At 36.9% G+C, this 16,229-nt stretch overlaps 1 protein-coding gene across 5 annotated transcripts in view; it reads right to left on the bottom strand.

Annotated features, from left to right (window-relative positions):
* Positions 1–16,229, bottom strand: part of LOC107755777 (forkhead box protein N3-like) — a 109,370-nt gene that overhangs the window by 70,693 nt on the left and 22,448 nt on the right. For 3 of the 5 annotated variants that reach the window (XM_016572678.1, XM_016572679.1, XM_016572680.1), the window contains exon 2: positions 2,293–2,849. In XM_016572678.1, the coding sequence (XP_016428164.1) occupies positions 2,293–2,835 (543 nt within the window). In that variant the 5' untranslated portion in view covers positions 2,836–2,849. Of the gene's footprint in view, positions 1–2,292; positions 2,850–6,838; positions 6,991–9,425; positions 9,447–16,229 lie in introns of those variants that run through there. The other 2 variants (XM_016572681.1, XM_016572677.1) reach the window with 2 other exon arrangements.

A 16,229-nucleotide genomic window follows, 5' to 3' on the forward strand; every position in this document is an offset into this window, starting at 1 on the left:
ATTTATTTATTTTATTTGACATCAAGGTGTATGCCGTGCCTCCAAGCTTTCTTACTCGTTTTGCTACTAAACGTTCTACGTTTCTTATTTATTTGGTTATATATTATACATGTTTACTTGTTTCCAGTTTTGTACATTTAAACTTTATGTAAGTTATTTGTTATTTTATATTAGGCATAGCTTGCCCTATAGCATGGTGTATTTTTATTTGTTTTGTTAATAAAAGTTCTATGTTTTATATATAGGCTAAAGTGAGTTTGACGTTGTATTTTGTTGTTGCATTCAAGCAATTGACGCCGAACTGCCGCTAATTCAAGGAAAAGAGGGAAAATTCAAACGAACTAAAAACGAACAATTGCTTTACTCTGAATTGCCGCTATTTGAAAGTGAAAGTAAAATGTGCACGCGCACTTAAAAGCGAAGGAAAGCGAGGAAAAGAGGGAACACCCCCGCCCCCGTGGTGATACCGGTATTACCGGTGTTGTCACACTTCGATTAACCGGTGGGAAAATTTCCTCACCGTCACAACCCTAATATATATATATATATATATATAAATACGACTATTTTATTTTTTCCCCCCAGAAATGCTGTGTATGTTGTGTATTTACATTTTTCTGCTAAATAAATTATTTTAAATAATTGTTTGGTAAATACTCTTTTAAAAATAATGCTATTATTAAAAATGATTTAATAATAATTGTATTAGTAGTAGTAGTACTACCATTACATTAAGTAAAATTTCTGTTATGGTTTCTTCAAGTTAAACTGAACTTTTATTTTGAAGGGTCGATGTGAAGACCTTTAGGTTTCTGTTTGTATGTGATATGACAATAGTTTTCTCAAAAGAAACGATAAAATGCTAATGAAGTGACATGATGAAGTTGTTTATGTGTTTATGTACTCATATATTGAGGTGACAGAGGCTAAAAATTGCGCGAGCGTCACGCACGCTTCAGTATCCATGTAGTAAACGAAATCGTGTGTCTGCGCAATTCATTCACACAGAGACACACAGAACATGCAGGATTCATATTTAACTAGTATTTTAGCAGCTAGTCCATACAGTGCTTTGATTTAAGTGAACTGGCCTACTTTTGATGTATCTAGGGCTGCCACTAACGACTATTTTTATTTCGATTAATCTATCGACTAATTTATCGATTCATCTAAACGATTAATTTTCCACAAAAAACTCAACAATTTTACTTAAGAATATTTTATTAAACTATATTTTATTAAACCAAATGAAATTCAAATTTCTATGAAATCCTTTTTTTAAAGCAAAAGTAAAGTGCATCTAGTATTTACCAGAAATGTTATTTACCAGAATTTATTTAGGAGAAAAATTTAAATGTATTTAGTTTTTTATTTTTATAAAATCAATTAATTGGAGATGCTTTTGATTATTAACATTTAATGGAACCATTAAAATGGAATCCAAAAAAATTATGGAAAACAGAATTTGGTAAAGATAAAACTGTAAAACTCAATTAATTAGACAGGCTTTTTGATTAATAAAATTCAATTTAACCATTAAAACAGAATATAGAGAAATGAAAATGGAAAAAAAATTATAATTTGGAAATAAAACGGATTTCATAGGGCCCTATAATTATAATTATTTTTTTGTGGTAATAAAAATAGATGTAAGTGAACAATAGCCTTTAAAATTAATTAAAATACATATATAATAACAATGAGGCAATAATAATAAGTTCAAATAAAGTATCAAAAGCAAGAAATCATATGGTTTTATTGAACAAAACTGTTAAAATACATAATCAACAAGGTTAAATACATTAACATTATTTAATGCATTAGATATCATGAACTAATATTGAAAAATAAACACTGTTCATGGTAATTTTTTTTATTTATGATTAACAAATAAAAATTGAATTTTTTTCAAATTGATTCACAAATCATTTTATGAATCGGTTCATTGCTGATCTGAACAGTCTGATTCACTGCAAATGAACTGGAATTCCCAGCAGCACCTGACAAAGGCATTTATTATTGCCTTGTCTTGCAAATCTATAAGGCTTTTAATGCTATACGCAAAAAATGTGAACTACAAACGTTCTGTTTAGCCCGTTTGTCACAGCTATATATATATATGTTTTTTTTAAAGCAGCTGTTTTCAGGAAAATGTTAAGCAAATGTGAAAAAAGTGAATGTCAAATAAAAAGTGTAAAAATGAAATGAAAACTAGAATAAATTAACGTCAGCACTTCCCACTCTGCAGTTAAAGATTGATGTCTCGATGCAGAGCGGTTTTGGCATCCTTACCTGACTCCTGTCCTTGTCCACTTTCTTAAAACACTTATTGAGGGACAGATTGTGCCTGACCGAGTTCTTCCACCCCGTGGGGGCGTTGGCAAAGTAAGGGAAGTGTTCCAGGATCCAGTTGTATATGTCTTTAACTGGCAGTCTCTTGGAGGGGGCATCTTCTATGGCCATGAAGATGAGGCAGCTGAAGGAATAAGGAGGTTTGCAGTTCGGGTTCTGCTTGGCGTCATAAGGGAGGTCCGAGTGGGCTGGGGAGGGTGGGGTGTCATCGTCCAAGTCCTGGACGGGGCTGACGCTCCTCAGCACAGGGTCACCGAAGCTGTTGAGCAGGTTCTTGCTCTCGTGGAGCCAGTTGAGGTTGGTGAGTTCCTCGTCCTCCATGCTGCCCTTCTCCAATTTGATGGTGGGAAGAGCCAGGTCCATCTCCTCGGCCTCCTGCAGGGCGCGCGTGATGGAGCTCGCCTGATAGAACTGGCTCAGGCCGCTCGCGACGCTGACCCCGGAGCTTTCCGGCTTCTTACTGGGAGGCATAACCGGACCCATTTAGACCAAGGCTCCTACAGAAGACACCAAAGAGAACACGATCACAATCACAGAAGGTCAAAGGTGAAATTAAAACACATTAAGAGCGCCGTTTGGGACAGTGCGAGAGACTATGAAGCAGGCTTCACACATGAAATATTTCTCAATCCAAATCCACTATTGTACAAGTTAACAAACTGACAGTCTTGGAGGATGACTAAGATCACTTGATGTTCAGATCACTGCAGGAAGCCCTTTTTTTCTATCCAAGGGACAAAACTGACGTCTTGGAGGATGACTAAGATCACCTTGATGTTCAGATCACTGCAGGAAGCCCTTTTTTTCTATCCAAGGGACAAAACATTCTCTGAGAGCACAAAAGAACGAGACTATGAGAACCATCCTACTCTGTCAACAGCAAGAATGCACGGCACGCAAGTCTGCTCTCGGAGATGATGGAACAGCTATCGAGCAACCGAAGACGCCTTGCTGTAGTGTGAAATATTTCAAGTAAATGGAATATAACGCTCAAGGTCATCTACAAATGATCTGCTCTGTTTTATGTTCTCTCAATTGCTCTTTTTATAGTTGCCATACACAGATAAAAATACAGATATCAATACATATATAATGTGACAAATAGATGTAACGGTATGAAAAATTCTTATCACGATTATAGTGACCAAAATTATCACGGTTATCGGTATTAACATGGTATTGTTAAAATGTGCTGGAAATGTTCAAAAAGTACTGACACATAAATCATTTTACCAAGTTTTATATTTAAAATCAACAAACAACAAATAAAATGGCTTTTTGTTTGCATAAACACTAAAACAATAACATTACCAATGATGTCCAGATTTTAAATGACAACATGACTGATAACAGTTTATCTAATAACCTGTACAAAATGTTCAAATAAAGCTTTGAAAAAGTTTAATAAAATGGCAAACCTCACATTTCAGCCTTTAAATAAAGAAAAGGGTTCAGTCAAAATGATAATTGATTAATAAATGATTATATTTATATCTGCTCCATAAATACTTCTAGATACACAGACGCCTGTAGAATCCACATAAGCTTGTTTTTCATTAACCAGTCAAAATTTACAGCAGGGCATGCAAATTTGGTCTGTTTTTTGGCCAAACAAAAACTGCACACAGGCTGAATGTAAATGTAACTCTCTGTAAATCGACTCTCTGACACTAGGTGGTGCTTATGGAACAGCAGAATTACAGCTGTTTCCCGTAACCTCCCTAGACAAAGCAGCATTGTGATTAAGAACACTACTTTATTAGGTATTACATGGAGCGAAGATGAAAACAAAATGCCATCAAATCTTTTCTGAAGACAGTCAGAACCTTCAGAGGTACATTCATATAATTAATGCATACATATATTCAGTTGTATAATAACCTCCCAGCTTCCCGCCATGTTTTAACCCAAAACAAAACTACTCTGCGTGCTGTGCGCACATGAAACTGTTACCTAAAACTTTGCTTTATGCTGGATTTAGTTTTTTTTTTTTTTACTTTGCTTTATGCAGAATTTATTAATCCTGAGTTTTTCAAATCGCGTTAATCGAATACGGTTTTAATGATACTTAAAATATGAAATGGTAATACTAATCGTGGGGAATTGTATCGTGATTTAGTCAAACCGGTAATGATCAAATAAGACAGTAAAGTCAATAATTCAATAAATCAGCATATTAGAATGATTTCTGAAGTATCATGTGACACTAAAGACTGAAGTAATGGCTGCTGAGAATTCAACTTTGCCATCACAGGAATTAATTATTTTATGTTTTAAAATATATTAGAAAACATTACATTTGAATTGTAATAATATTTTACAATATTACAAAGAATAAAATATGATTAAATATTTATGCATTACTTAATATTCATGAGCTAAGTCTTGTCACCACAACCAGCACAAATGACAGCCATAGTATTACTAATCTAAAAATGACTGACTATCTATTTCAATACACTAACCCATAAAGAACTGGGTGTGACAGAGGGGAAGGATATTATAGGGGCATGTCAATCACTGAATCAAATACTCCGAACATGACACCAGAAAAACAGTCTGCAACCTTCTCTGTGATCTGTCGCAAAGATCAATTTATGTGGCGCTGTCTCTCCTGCCTCGCTCAACACACCCGGTCCATCTGCAAAAGCAATTACTAGAAAGTCCCCATCAAACATGATACTGCCGAAATTATTCTACGAAAACATAAAGATCACACTCCACTTCAAAGAGCAGATTATGTTTTTCTAAAACAACGAGACCTCTGCTTTACACTGATTGTCATTCAGAAAAGAGAAATACTTAAAGATTATACTTCAGCGCTGCAGAGAGAGCAGCATTTTGAAGTGGAACGAAATCGCCTCTTGTTCAACCCAGCCATCAGCACATTGAAATGCAATGCGGACACTAAAATCATGCATGAAAAATCAATGTACTGCATCTTTCCAATGAGGAGCGTTCATCTCACTCAGCCTCTGATGGGGCGCTCCGGTCCCGTGAGCCGCTGCACAGGAAAATTATATTACAGCTGACAGTAAAGTAATTTAATTGCACTGTTGCCATGACAACACAGGGCTCTGTTTAGGCCTAATTTGCTGGCAACTGCCAATTGTGTCCCGAGAGACCCGAAACATCATTCTTGACCATTATTTTCGACTTCAAAGAAAGTTTTTGCAAAATACTTCTGAGTATCACACGATAAGGAAGAGCAGTGATGTGAATTCTCTTTTCCTGGTTTATTTACAAACTTATTCTAACACCATCTGCACCAAAATGGGCCCAAAATAAAAGAAAAACATGCATACTGGTTCCCACATGAGTTATTGTTGTGAATGATACATTATACTTGATGACCAGGTTCAGGTTTGTTTCTGCAGGATTGTGTTTCTCTGGCAAATAGCTGTAAATGTGTTCCAGCCGTGCGTCCAGATGACAGCAGAAAGCCAGATCACAGAGGGTGGGTTAAAGCTACAGATAATTAGGCATGATGCTCTGATCAGAGCCCAAATACCATCTGCCTGTCTAAATCAACATTTGTTTGGCAGCCTCATCATAAATCAGCGATTAAACACATGCATACATGCAGTTTGCGTTTAATATAGTCATATACAGTACATCTGCATATGCAAGCGACCGGCCATTGGGCTTGAATAAATTAACGTCCGCCCGTGTCTGCCATGTGTTAAAATGCATAACGATATTCTATAATTGGCTATGTTCATTTACATGCCAGTATGAGTGACATAACAAAGACAGCACGATGACAAAGAACAGCACTTTGTTCCCTCATCACCCATCTTAACATCTGACTATTAACCACATACACGAGTGCCAAGAGAGATCCTCTATTCAACACGCAGACGCGGACCGTCCTGATATTACAAGCCAGGCGACTGCCAAACTGTCATTGTTTTGCTCGCTTGATTGGGAGAGCTGCGTTAAAACAAGCATGAAACTCATTTAAAGTGGGTGAAGAACAAGTAATGAGTCTATTCATGCTGGTAATAAATCGCCCACTGAGTCACTCAGCCACAAAAACAAGAAAAAGTCAACTTTATGTGCAACTTGACTTCTAATATGTCACATTCTCAACAAATTAGACTAAACTAGATTTTTTACAATGTCAGAAGAAAATGCGACTGGTGCAAAATTCATTAGTGGTTGCCAGGATGATGCTACGGTCAAGTTAAAATCTCCTCAATCTTCTTCTCTTTTCATGCAAACCTGGTGATGAACTAGATGTCAATGGGGTTTAAACGAGAGCAGCTTCCTAGAAGAGTTTGTTTTGTTGCTTGAGGGTGAAAGTATACAAAAATAGAACCACACTGTAATAAATAATCAGATTTAAGAATACTTTGACAAGTACTTCAGCTTTACATCAAAACAATTGCCATCCATCCCACAAGACTCCTATTTCCTTACATCACACTTAATATCAACCTGACATATAAATGGGCCTTTGAGAAAGTAAAAATAAACTCTGTACCTGCTCTGAGATTTCATTCATACGCTTGGCGTAGGCTTCTCTCAGCTCTCGTGACAAACACTTTCCTTCCCTCTAGACAGAAACACATTTATATGTAATCTCACACCACGGTACCCATATTTCCGAGGCACTCCAAAGTACGTAACAGCTCTCTTTTGAGGGCATAAACACTCCACAGCCTACGTCAAAATCCCGGCAAGCCTTGACTCATCTGCTCGGAGTGTTTACCTGTAAGAATTCTCTCAAAGGGTGTGACCTGCAGAGGCTCCTCCTCTTGTGGAATCACATGTCATGCCCTACTAACCTAACTGGCGAAGCCCCTCCCCCGGCGCGTCTGATTGGACGCAGGCCTGTGAGCTCCTATGAGCTGCAGAGACACGTTTCCGCGAAAACAGAGACAAGAATTGTCATTTACATGAGAAAAACAAACTTAGCTGGAGGACTCCTGGCATTTTCTTGAAGCAGGAAATCCACACTATGAAAAATCCAGTCTTGATCTCAGCTCGAACAAAAAAGTCATGTGCTGTCAATACTTGAGAAACGAAGGAGAGGTGAAAGGTCACGTTCTCTCTGCCGCAGAGGCAGTAAATAGCTGCACTCAGGCTGTTTTTAAAGCGGCTCTCTTATCACTTCACAACAGAGAAGTGGCAGGTAGAGATTTCATACGGCTCAAAGCGAAAACCATGTCCAACTCAAAGCCTCGACTAAGCAGACACAAAACAACCACTCTGCGTTCAAATAGCCCCAATTACACAAGAAATAATCAAAGGGCTTTAATCTTGGCATGAAAAAACATTACAAAAGTTGCAGCGAGTCTTTTTATCCCATTTGAAACTACAGCTTTTAATTACAGCTGGTCTGCGCAGCTCTCTGCTCACAGTATTGTTATGCCCAGAGCCAAGTATTGAGCAAGAGTTTCCACAGCTTAACACGGTTATCATGGGTTAGTACTTGCAGAAATGATTTATAACCACTCTTTTGATTAATCTACCCAAGTGTATTTATTCAAAGCCAAAAAACATTGTGCACAGTCTGTGAACAATTTCACTATCAGATGCTGGTTCACACAAGTGACTCGGAGTTGTCTGAGCATAACTTTCCTTTCATTCTTAACCAGGAATGTTTCATGTTTAATACATTTTAAGTTCAGGTTTGTTCAACAACATTCAGGAGGGTGTTTGACAAAATATGTAAACTTATAAAAACACGTTTTGAGATGCAGTCTAGTCTTCTCTCTTATCTGCCCAAGAGCAAAGCCTAATTTCACCCTCTGTGAGAGCAGACGATATCGTAAACTATATCTAAACACATCTGGTATATTAATGAATGCCTGGCTAAATGGAATCTCCTTTGTGTTGTGGAAGCTACTTTGAAACTATAGCTTGCCAACCTACACTTTAAAGTAGTCACTGTACAGTCAAGTTACTAACCACTTACAAAAAGAAATTCTAAAAGAGACAGCAAGTTAGTAGCATTTAAAATTTCTAAAATAAAAGTTCTGAAGAATGTGTTTAAATATTTAAAAACACTATATACAAAAAAAAAATTTCATAATGTATTTTATAAAATAATTATTTTTATATATATATAAAAATGATATATATAAAAAAAAATGATATATATAAAAAAAAAGTTTTTAAAAATGAATGAAAAAAATCTCAAAATGGTGACAGCATCAATTTAAATTTAGACTACATACACACACACACATATATATATATATATATATATATATATGATGAAGTTGAAAACATAGCCATGAACAGCAACATTTAAATAAATATTATTCTATAAATCTATCTAGAAGACCTAAAATACTATGTAGATTCTCAAATTGGTCAACTGTTTTTTTTTTTTTTAAATCAATTAATTTACATGAACTCTCCAAATGAATCAATTCACAAGAATTAATCAGATTTTCCAGTGCTACATACGAGAGTGAGTCTGACTTAACTCGCTCGGCAGTAACACCATTTGCAAATTACAATGCGACATTGAAAACAGCAATGTAGCTTTGTGGTTGCGCTACACTGCTACTAGTTAGGAAAAGACTCTTGGAAAAGCTACAGTATTCTGAAAACAACCAAGCGACTGTCATGCTACTGAAAAATGAAGTTAAATCGGTAAAATTACTACATTTAGTCTCGAATGCACCCTTTCTCCCTCCTAAGCCTTCCCGTTTGAAATCCTAACAAGGTTATTTACTAGAACAAATGTACGGTCAACAAGGAAGTACCCTTATAGTTAATTCCACCATTTCAGTAGTATCTAAATGATCCTGGTCTAATTTAAGCACACAAAGCTGGATTTAAGATATGATATTCTAAAATTGTTTTATCTCACAGCGCCCAATATGCAGATTACCATGAATGTTCTACCTAGTAGCCGAGAGCTCATTAAAGCAGAAACAAAGACTCGATAGTGTCAGAGGCTGCATATATTTTCCCCACAGAGGTCATTAGGGTAGATTATCACTGTTCTGTGGAGATAGAAACTCCCATTCCTGCTCGTTTCAGCTCTGGCTGGGCTGCTGCCCGCGAGGAGAGCTTCAGTCAGGCTGCAGCAGCAACTGTGTCACCACACTTACTCCGAGGCACATGGGCGTCCGTTACCCTGGTAACGGGAGGATGGCTGGGACAGAGTGGCAAGCTGTGTTAATTCTTTCACCCGTGAAGCCCAGAGGATCACCGCCATTTCTCTTCATTTCCATCGGAATCGGAGACCCCATTAAAACTGTCCGATTTTCAGTAAATGATCCTGGTCTAACTTAAGCACACAAAGCTGGATTTAAGATATGATATTCTAAAATTGTTTTATCTCACAGCGCCCAATAAGCAGATTACCATGAATGTTCTACCTAGTAGCCGAGAGCTCATTAAAGCAGAAACAAAGACTCGATAGTGTCAGAGGCTGCATATATTTTCCCCACAGAGGTCATTAGGGTAGATTATCACTGTTCTGTGGAGATAGAAACTCCCATTCCTGCTCGTTTCAGCTCTGGCTGGGCTGCTGCCCGCGAGGAGAGCTTCAGTCAGGCTGCAGCAGCAACTGTGTCACCACACTTACTCCGAGGCACATGGGCGTCCGTTACCCTGGTAACGGGAGGATGGCTGGGACAGAGTGGCAAGCTGTGTTAATTCTTTCACCCGTGAAGCCCAGAGGATCACCGCCATTTCTCTTCATTTCCATCGGAATCGGAGACCCCATTAAAACTGTCCGATTTTCAGCACATCTCAGCTTATTACCACCATGGCTTCATTCTTTTTTCTTCCAGATTTCCTTATTGGATACATCAGAGGCAAAGAGAGGTACAAATTGAACAAGAGCTTTGAATAAATGCTGTAATGGATCTCCATACAAGTACAAAGCTGTGTTCAGCTGTGGATTTATATCCATAATGTAATCGTGCTTAATGGATCTCAATCACATCTACCAACCCCCTCATGAAGCAATGCAGCCTCCACCATGACCATTCTGACAGCAGCGTGAAGAACTCAGGTCAGCCTCGCTATAAACAGCACTGGACTTTTCTTTGTGCTTAGATCACAATCCTGTGGCATACTGGATACCCAGGAAACAAGATAGCTAGTTTGTAGTTAGTAGAACTAGGCTTTTAAAAAATACATACATACATATATACTGTATATATATATATATATATATATATCAAATGTGTATTTTTAGTTTTTTTCATTATGTATTTTTATAAAAGATTGTTTTATGTATTTTACACATTACAAATATATTTTTATATATTTTTTTTACTTTTGTGTGTATATGTGTGTGTGTGTGTGTAAAATATATATAAAAAATAAGCAAGAACATTAGAAGAAAATACACATTGTGATAATAATATTGTATGTTGTATTGTATATATATATTGTATATATAATAATAGTATCATATATTAGATAATATATATGTGTGTGTGTGTGTGTGTGTGTGTGTAAATGTCATAAATTTATAAATATAATATCAGAGATGCAAACAGGTAAGGGGGAAAAAATGGTGAGAACATTGTGAGGATCAGGGGCATGCTCCATGTGTAATTTATTTTTAAGATTTTTGCTTTACATGCTCTTTTGTAGTTACTTTAAGGTATTTTTTATTATTATTATTATTATTACCTTACATGTCCAAAACCGTTATTTTTCACACAAAAAAAACATATTGTTGCAACATTTTACAAAATCAAGATATTTGAATATATTTGGTCAAAATCCAAATGTTGTTATAAAAGATGAAGTGCTATGCAGTCTATTTAAGACAATATTGGCTGATTAGACGGCGATGCTGACCTAACATGCAAATTGTTTGCCCTCTCTCTTCACCGTTCCCACATCTCAGACCTCAAATACATCAAATATTACCCTTTTTAGACATAGTTTTTGATGTAGAGTAAAGAAAATACTATACAAAACTTATTGAAACAAAAGGTCTTTATTTACCCTAGTAAGATCACAAGTACCCTTGTAAGACCCCTCCCTTCATAAAAACACTTTATCATTGGATCAAAGCAAATCTCATAGGTAACATATTTTGATCTCAAAAAAGTGAGTTGTTACTGAAAGGTGAGGAGTTTGCATCTATGTAATATTAACATTTACACAGTATAGACTGTAAATTACATTATATAATGTAAATTATACGTGTGTGTGTTTGTATATACAATGTGTATTGTTAATTTGTTTCATAATGTATTTTATAAAAGATTGTTTTGCATTTTACACATTAAAAATACATTTTTAATAATCTTTTATATATTTTTTTTAACTTTTGTGTGTGTGTGTGTGTGTGTGTGTGTGTGTGAATATATATAAAAAAAATATATAATATAAAAAAATAAACAAGAAAATCAGAAGAAAATACACACACACACACACATATATATACACATACTGTATCGGCACCAACAACATCAGCAACTGGAAAACCCATGCAGGGCAATGATTTCAGCTTCTACTTCGAATTAAACCAGAGACCTTTCTGACAGCAGTTACGATCCTCAACCATTAAGCAACCACCACCCAGGACAGGCCTGTGTGGGGCCGGAGGGGACAAACGGTGATAAAATCAGAATGGCTGCAGCTCCCAAGCCGGCAGAGATGAACCGCATTCGATGATAGCGAATCTGACAGAACTGCTGCGTTGATGCATATGACCCGCTACACCGCAGAGCCCGCTTTTATCACACCGCAAATCAAATGGACCCAGAGCTTTTAAACCACACATAGACACACACCTTGACATTCAAATTCCCTCAGAATTCTCCTCCCATAGGTTTCTATCTTCTCCGTGGCGCTTGCCAGACGGTGAGATTGTGCGGCGGTCGAGCTGGGCTGAGGTTTAACATTTCACAGAAGGTCAGTGAGCATAGTGTGATTTGAAATCCAGCAGCTTTATCTCTGTTGTAGAAACCGGCCATCTCCCCATGAATGCCACTGCCCTGCTGGGGCTCAGCTAATACAGCAAAGCATCCAGGCATGAGAGTACAGGCTAATCTAATCCCAATGACAGAGGCGCGAGCAGAGAAAAACGTCCGCAAAACTCTCCGACACATGTACAGGCATATCTCGACAGGAAACACAGGAGGATGATGGGTAACTGTATCCTAGTCACCACGCTCAACCTGGGGCCGGGATGACATGCAACAGTTTGTGTTGTGCGAGAGTCACTGTAATGGAAGGGTGACCTCTGGTGGTGATTGAACGGAAGTCCATGGACAGGATTCATGACACTTTGAAACACTACGTACTGTGAAAAGCACTATAGATATAAATGTTAATTCAACTGAACTGAATATTCATTGCCGCTGTGATATTGAGAATTGTACAATTACGGCATCGACAACTGAAGTGCTGGAGTACCACAACAACCTTACTATACAGCAAAAAATGGTTCTTTACTGAAGCTAAAGTGCTATGCAATGAACCACTGAAGAACCTTCATTTTTAAGAGGGTATGTGCTGGCGGGGGAAAGGAAACTTCTTCCTGTTCACTCAGGCCGCTCTAACAGGCTCCTAATGAAGGTGCGCCTCATGGGAACTCTTCAGTTTTAGTTTTTCTTTCTCTCTTTTTTTTCAATCCCAAAAGGAGCGAGGGATCAGAGTATGGCTGCTTTAGGTTTAATAGCCACGTTAAACGGGCACAAACTGTCTCACTGCAACGCGTTTCATTAGTAAACAGCACTCAAGACGGCAGTGCCATTCAGTACAATAACAAGTAACAATGCAATTAATGGTGTTACATGCGGGAGTGGCCGCGGTCTCGGGTGCACTGGGAAGATTATAATTGTTCCAGTCTGACTACCTCTGGGAGCCTGCAGCGGGAGCATTTATTACCAGACCGAGAGAGAGAGAGAGAGCAGCAGCTATACAGTGCACCATAAACGGAAACATAAGTACTCTTCCAAACCGTACTGAGCTTCCTCAATGCATACTGCCTTTTAAGCCAGCATCCTAACCATCATGAAATCTTGTGACTTATTTGGAATCATCTTCATCAACCAAAAAAAATTTCACTCCTCACAGATCCTCAAGGAAGACTCAACAGGGTTTCAATTTAAATAGGTTTTGGCTAACTAATGGCCTGGGTCATGTTCAGGTCAGTGTTATCATTAACTAAAACCTTAAACTATTAAAAAATATTATTTTATTTCAGTTTTATTTTAATAAAAAAACTAAACTAAACAAAAATTTTAATTGTTACCTTGGCAAATAATTGTAATAAATTTAAGCTGAAGTACTCAAATTATTAACTGAAATTTTTATTAAATTTTTTTTTTTTTTTTTTTTTACAAAAAAAAAAATATTACACCACACAATAAAATTACTAAAATTTAAACTACAATTAAAATGAAAATATAAATTATTTTGAAAATTATATTGAAAATATGAAATATAAAAGTTAATTCTAAATATTAATAAAACTATATAAATAATACTAAAATAGCACTGGTTCCAATGCCACTCCTCCTCCTGCACCCCTTTTCTGTGTACACTCGACTATCCTATAAATAAAAGCAAAAAGTACAACAAAAAAAAACTTAAATATAAATATAAAATAGATATATTTGGAAAAAAAAATAATTTGAAATATATATATATGCCTTTTAAGCCAGCATCCTAACCATCATGAAATCTTGTGACTTATTTGGAATCATCTTCATCAACCAAAAAAAATTTCACTCCTCACAGATCCTCAAGGAAGACTCAACAGGGTTTCAATTTAAATAGGTTTTGGCTAACTAATGGCCTGGGTCATGTTCAGGTCAGTGTTATCATTAACTAAAACCTTAAACTATTAAAAAATATTATTTTATTTCAGTTTTATTTTAATAAAAAAACTAAACTAAACTAAAATTTTAATTGTTACCTTGGCAAATAATTGTAATAAATTTAAGCTGAAGTACTCAAATTATTAACTGAAATTTTTATTAATTTTTTTTTTTTTTTTTACAAAAAACAAGATATTACAGCACACAATAAAATTACTAAAATTTAAACTACAATTAAAATGAAAATATAAATTATTTTGAAAATTATATTGAAAATATGAAATATAAAAGTTAATTCTAAATATTAATAAAACTATATAAATAATACTAAAATAGCACTGGTTCCAATGCCACTCCTCCTCCTGCACCCCTTTTCTGTGTACTCCAACACTTTTTCACACCACTGTATATATAAAGACTGCAAATACACATGAGATGTGCCATTTGAGACATGGTCTCATAAGCATAGGAATACATAAAATCTGGGTGAAAAAAGTAATTACACTGATATATTTGTATAGATACTTTAAGTATTGCAGAAAATATAAGTTTCTTATTATTCTTTCTATTGATTATTTTTTTCTCCATGCACTCAACTTATCGCAATGCATACTGACATTGCATCCTCTGTGAACAATACATGCACTGCAGCCTTAGAATTTGACTAAAACAAGTTAATTTAGGATCCACTACGTTTTGGAACAAACTTCGCCTTAATATGCTGCCTCACTAGGTTTCGGAGCAAAGCAATTGACTCTAAAACAAACAGCAACTGCACAGACACAGCGTCCTTTTTCCACATGTACTACTCAAAGGGGAAGACAGCACGCAAACAGCTCGTACTTAAATGAAAGTATATTCATCCCCAACCGCAAGCATTTCGAAGCCCATTCCTTTTGATCTACGTCTCCAATGTCTTCCAGAGGAGTCAATAAAAGCTATACACCGGCTCCTTTACGAGCCCTGCAGATATATATTAGAGGGGTCTTACTGATTCAAAGCACAGCCGTAAACACAATGGCAGGCCTGGCTCAGTGATAAGCCTGCCTTAGTGGAGACTGATGTTATCGGAGCGAGCACTGGACTGAGAGAAGGACCAAGGTGATGTTGAAGTCCTTCAAGGGAAAGAGAGAGACCATCTACTCAGTAAATCACAGTTCAGTGTAGGACACAACTCACACACACATGCATTATTCACATATCATCACACATCACGGCCCAGGGAACAGATTCCCGACTTTCCGCAGAAATCCTGCTAGATGAGGTTGTAAAGCAGTCTTAATCTTTAATCACCAAGCCTGGATCAGAAACGTTCATTCACGCACCAATGATAATACCGTCTCCTGTACCTCAGGATCCACCTCTAATCACCCAGCATCCGCTTCCACAGTGACAAACAAGAACATAAACAGAAACAAAACATACACATTAATGCCAATTAACAACATTATAGTCAAGATATATTCTAGGGCTGGGTTTTGACAAATTTCACGATTCAATTTCATTCGATTATGCTTCACAAGCTTGCAATTCGTTTAGATTCCGATTTCAATTCGCTTTAATATTGATTATTTTGGATATATAACAGTTCAGGGCTCTAGAGTGCGACCAATTTGGTTGCATGTGCGACCTAATTTCTCAATGGTGCGACTAAAAAAAATCTGAGGTCGCACCGTTGCGACCAGCCGTTCGAGGGAAAAAAAAAGTCTCCGCGACTATGAAAGTCTCCCTGTGGTTCAACAACAGACACCCATTAGGCCCATATCGTGGTCTAAACCAATCAGAGATAGTGAAGGGCGGTCCCCCCCTCTGATTGGCCGTGGTCCAGATATTCCTGTACGTGTGTGTACGTTTGAAAATGCGTGTGCTGCAGTCAGACAGAGAGAGGTGAGTAGCCTAGACCCGTCAGATAAACAGAGAGGATGTAGCCGCGGATGATGAGAGAAGATGAAAAGAACGATTGACAACTTTTTCGTTAAGAATGTTAAGTTAAGGCCTGATCCGTCCGAAAATCATAACCAATACTCTGACACGGAGCCATCAACCTCCCAGGTTATGTCAAGCCCTGGTCCGGAGACGGCATTAGATAATGAGCCACATACGATCGAGTCCGAG

Source organism: Sinocyclocheilus rhinocerous, unplaced genomic scaffold (genome assembly GCF_001515625.1).
Source record: "Sinocyclocheilus rhinocerous isolate Xijiao unplaced genomic scaffold, SAMN03320098_v1.1 scaffold1163, whole genome shotgun sequence".
In the NCBI taxonomy this organism is placed as follows: domain Eukaryota; kingdom Metazoa; phylum Chordata; class Actinopteri; order Cypriniformes; family Cyprinidae; genus Sinocyclocheilus; species Sinocyclocheilus rhinocerous.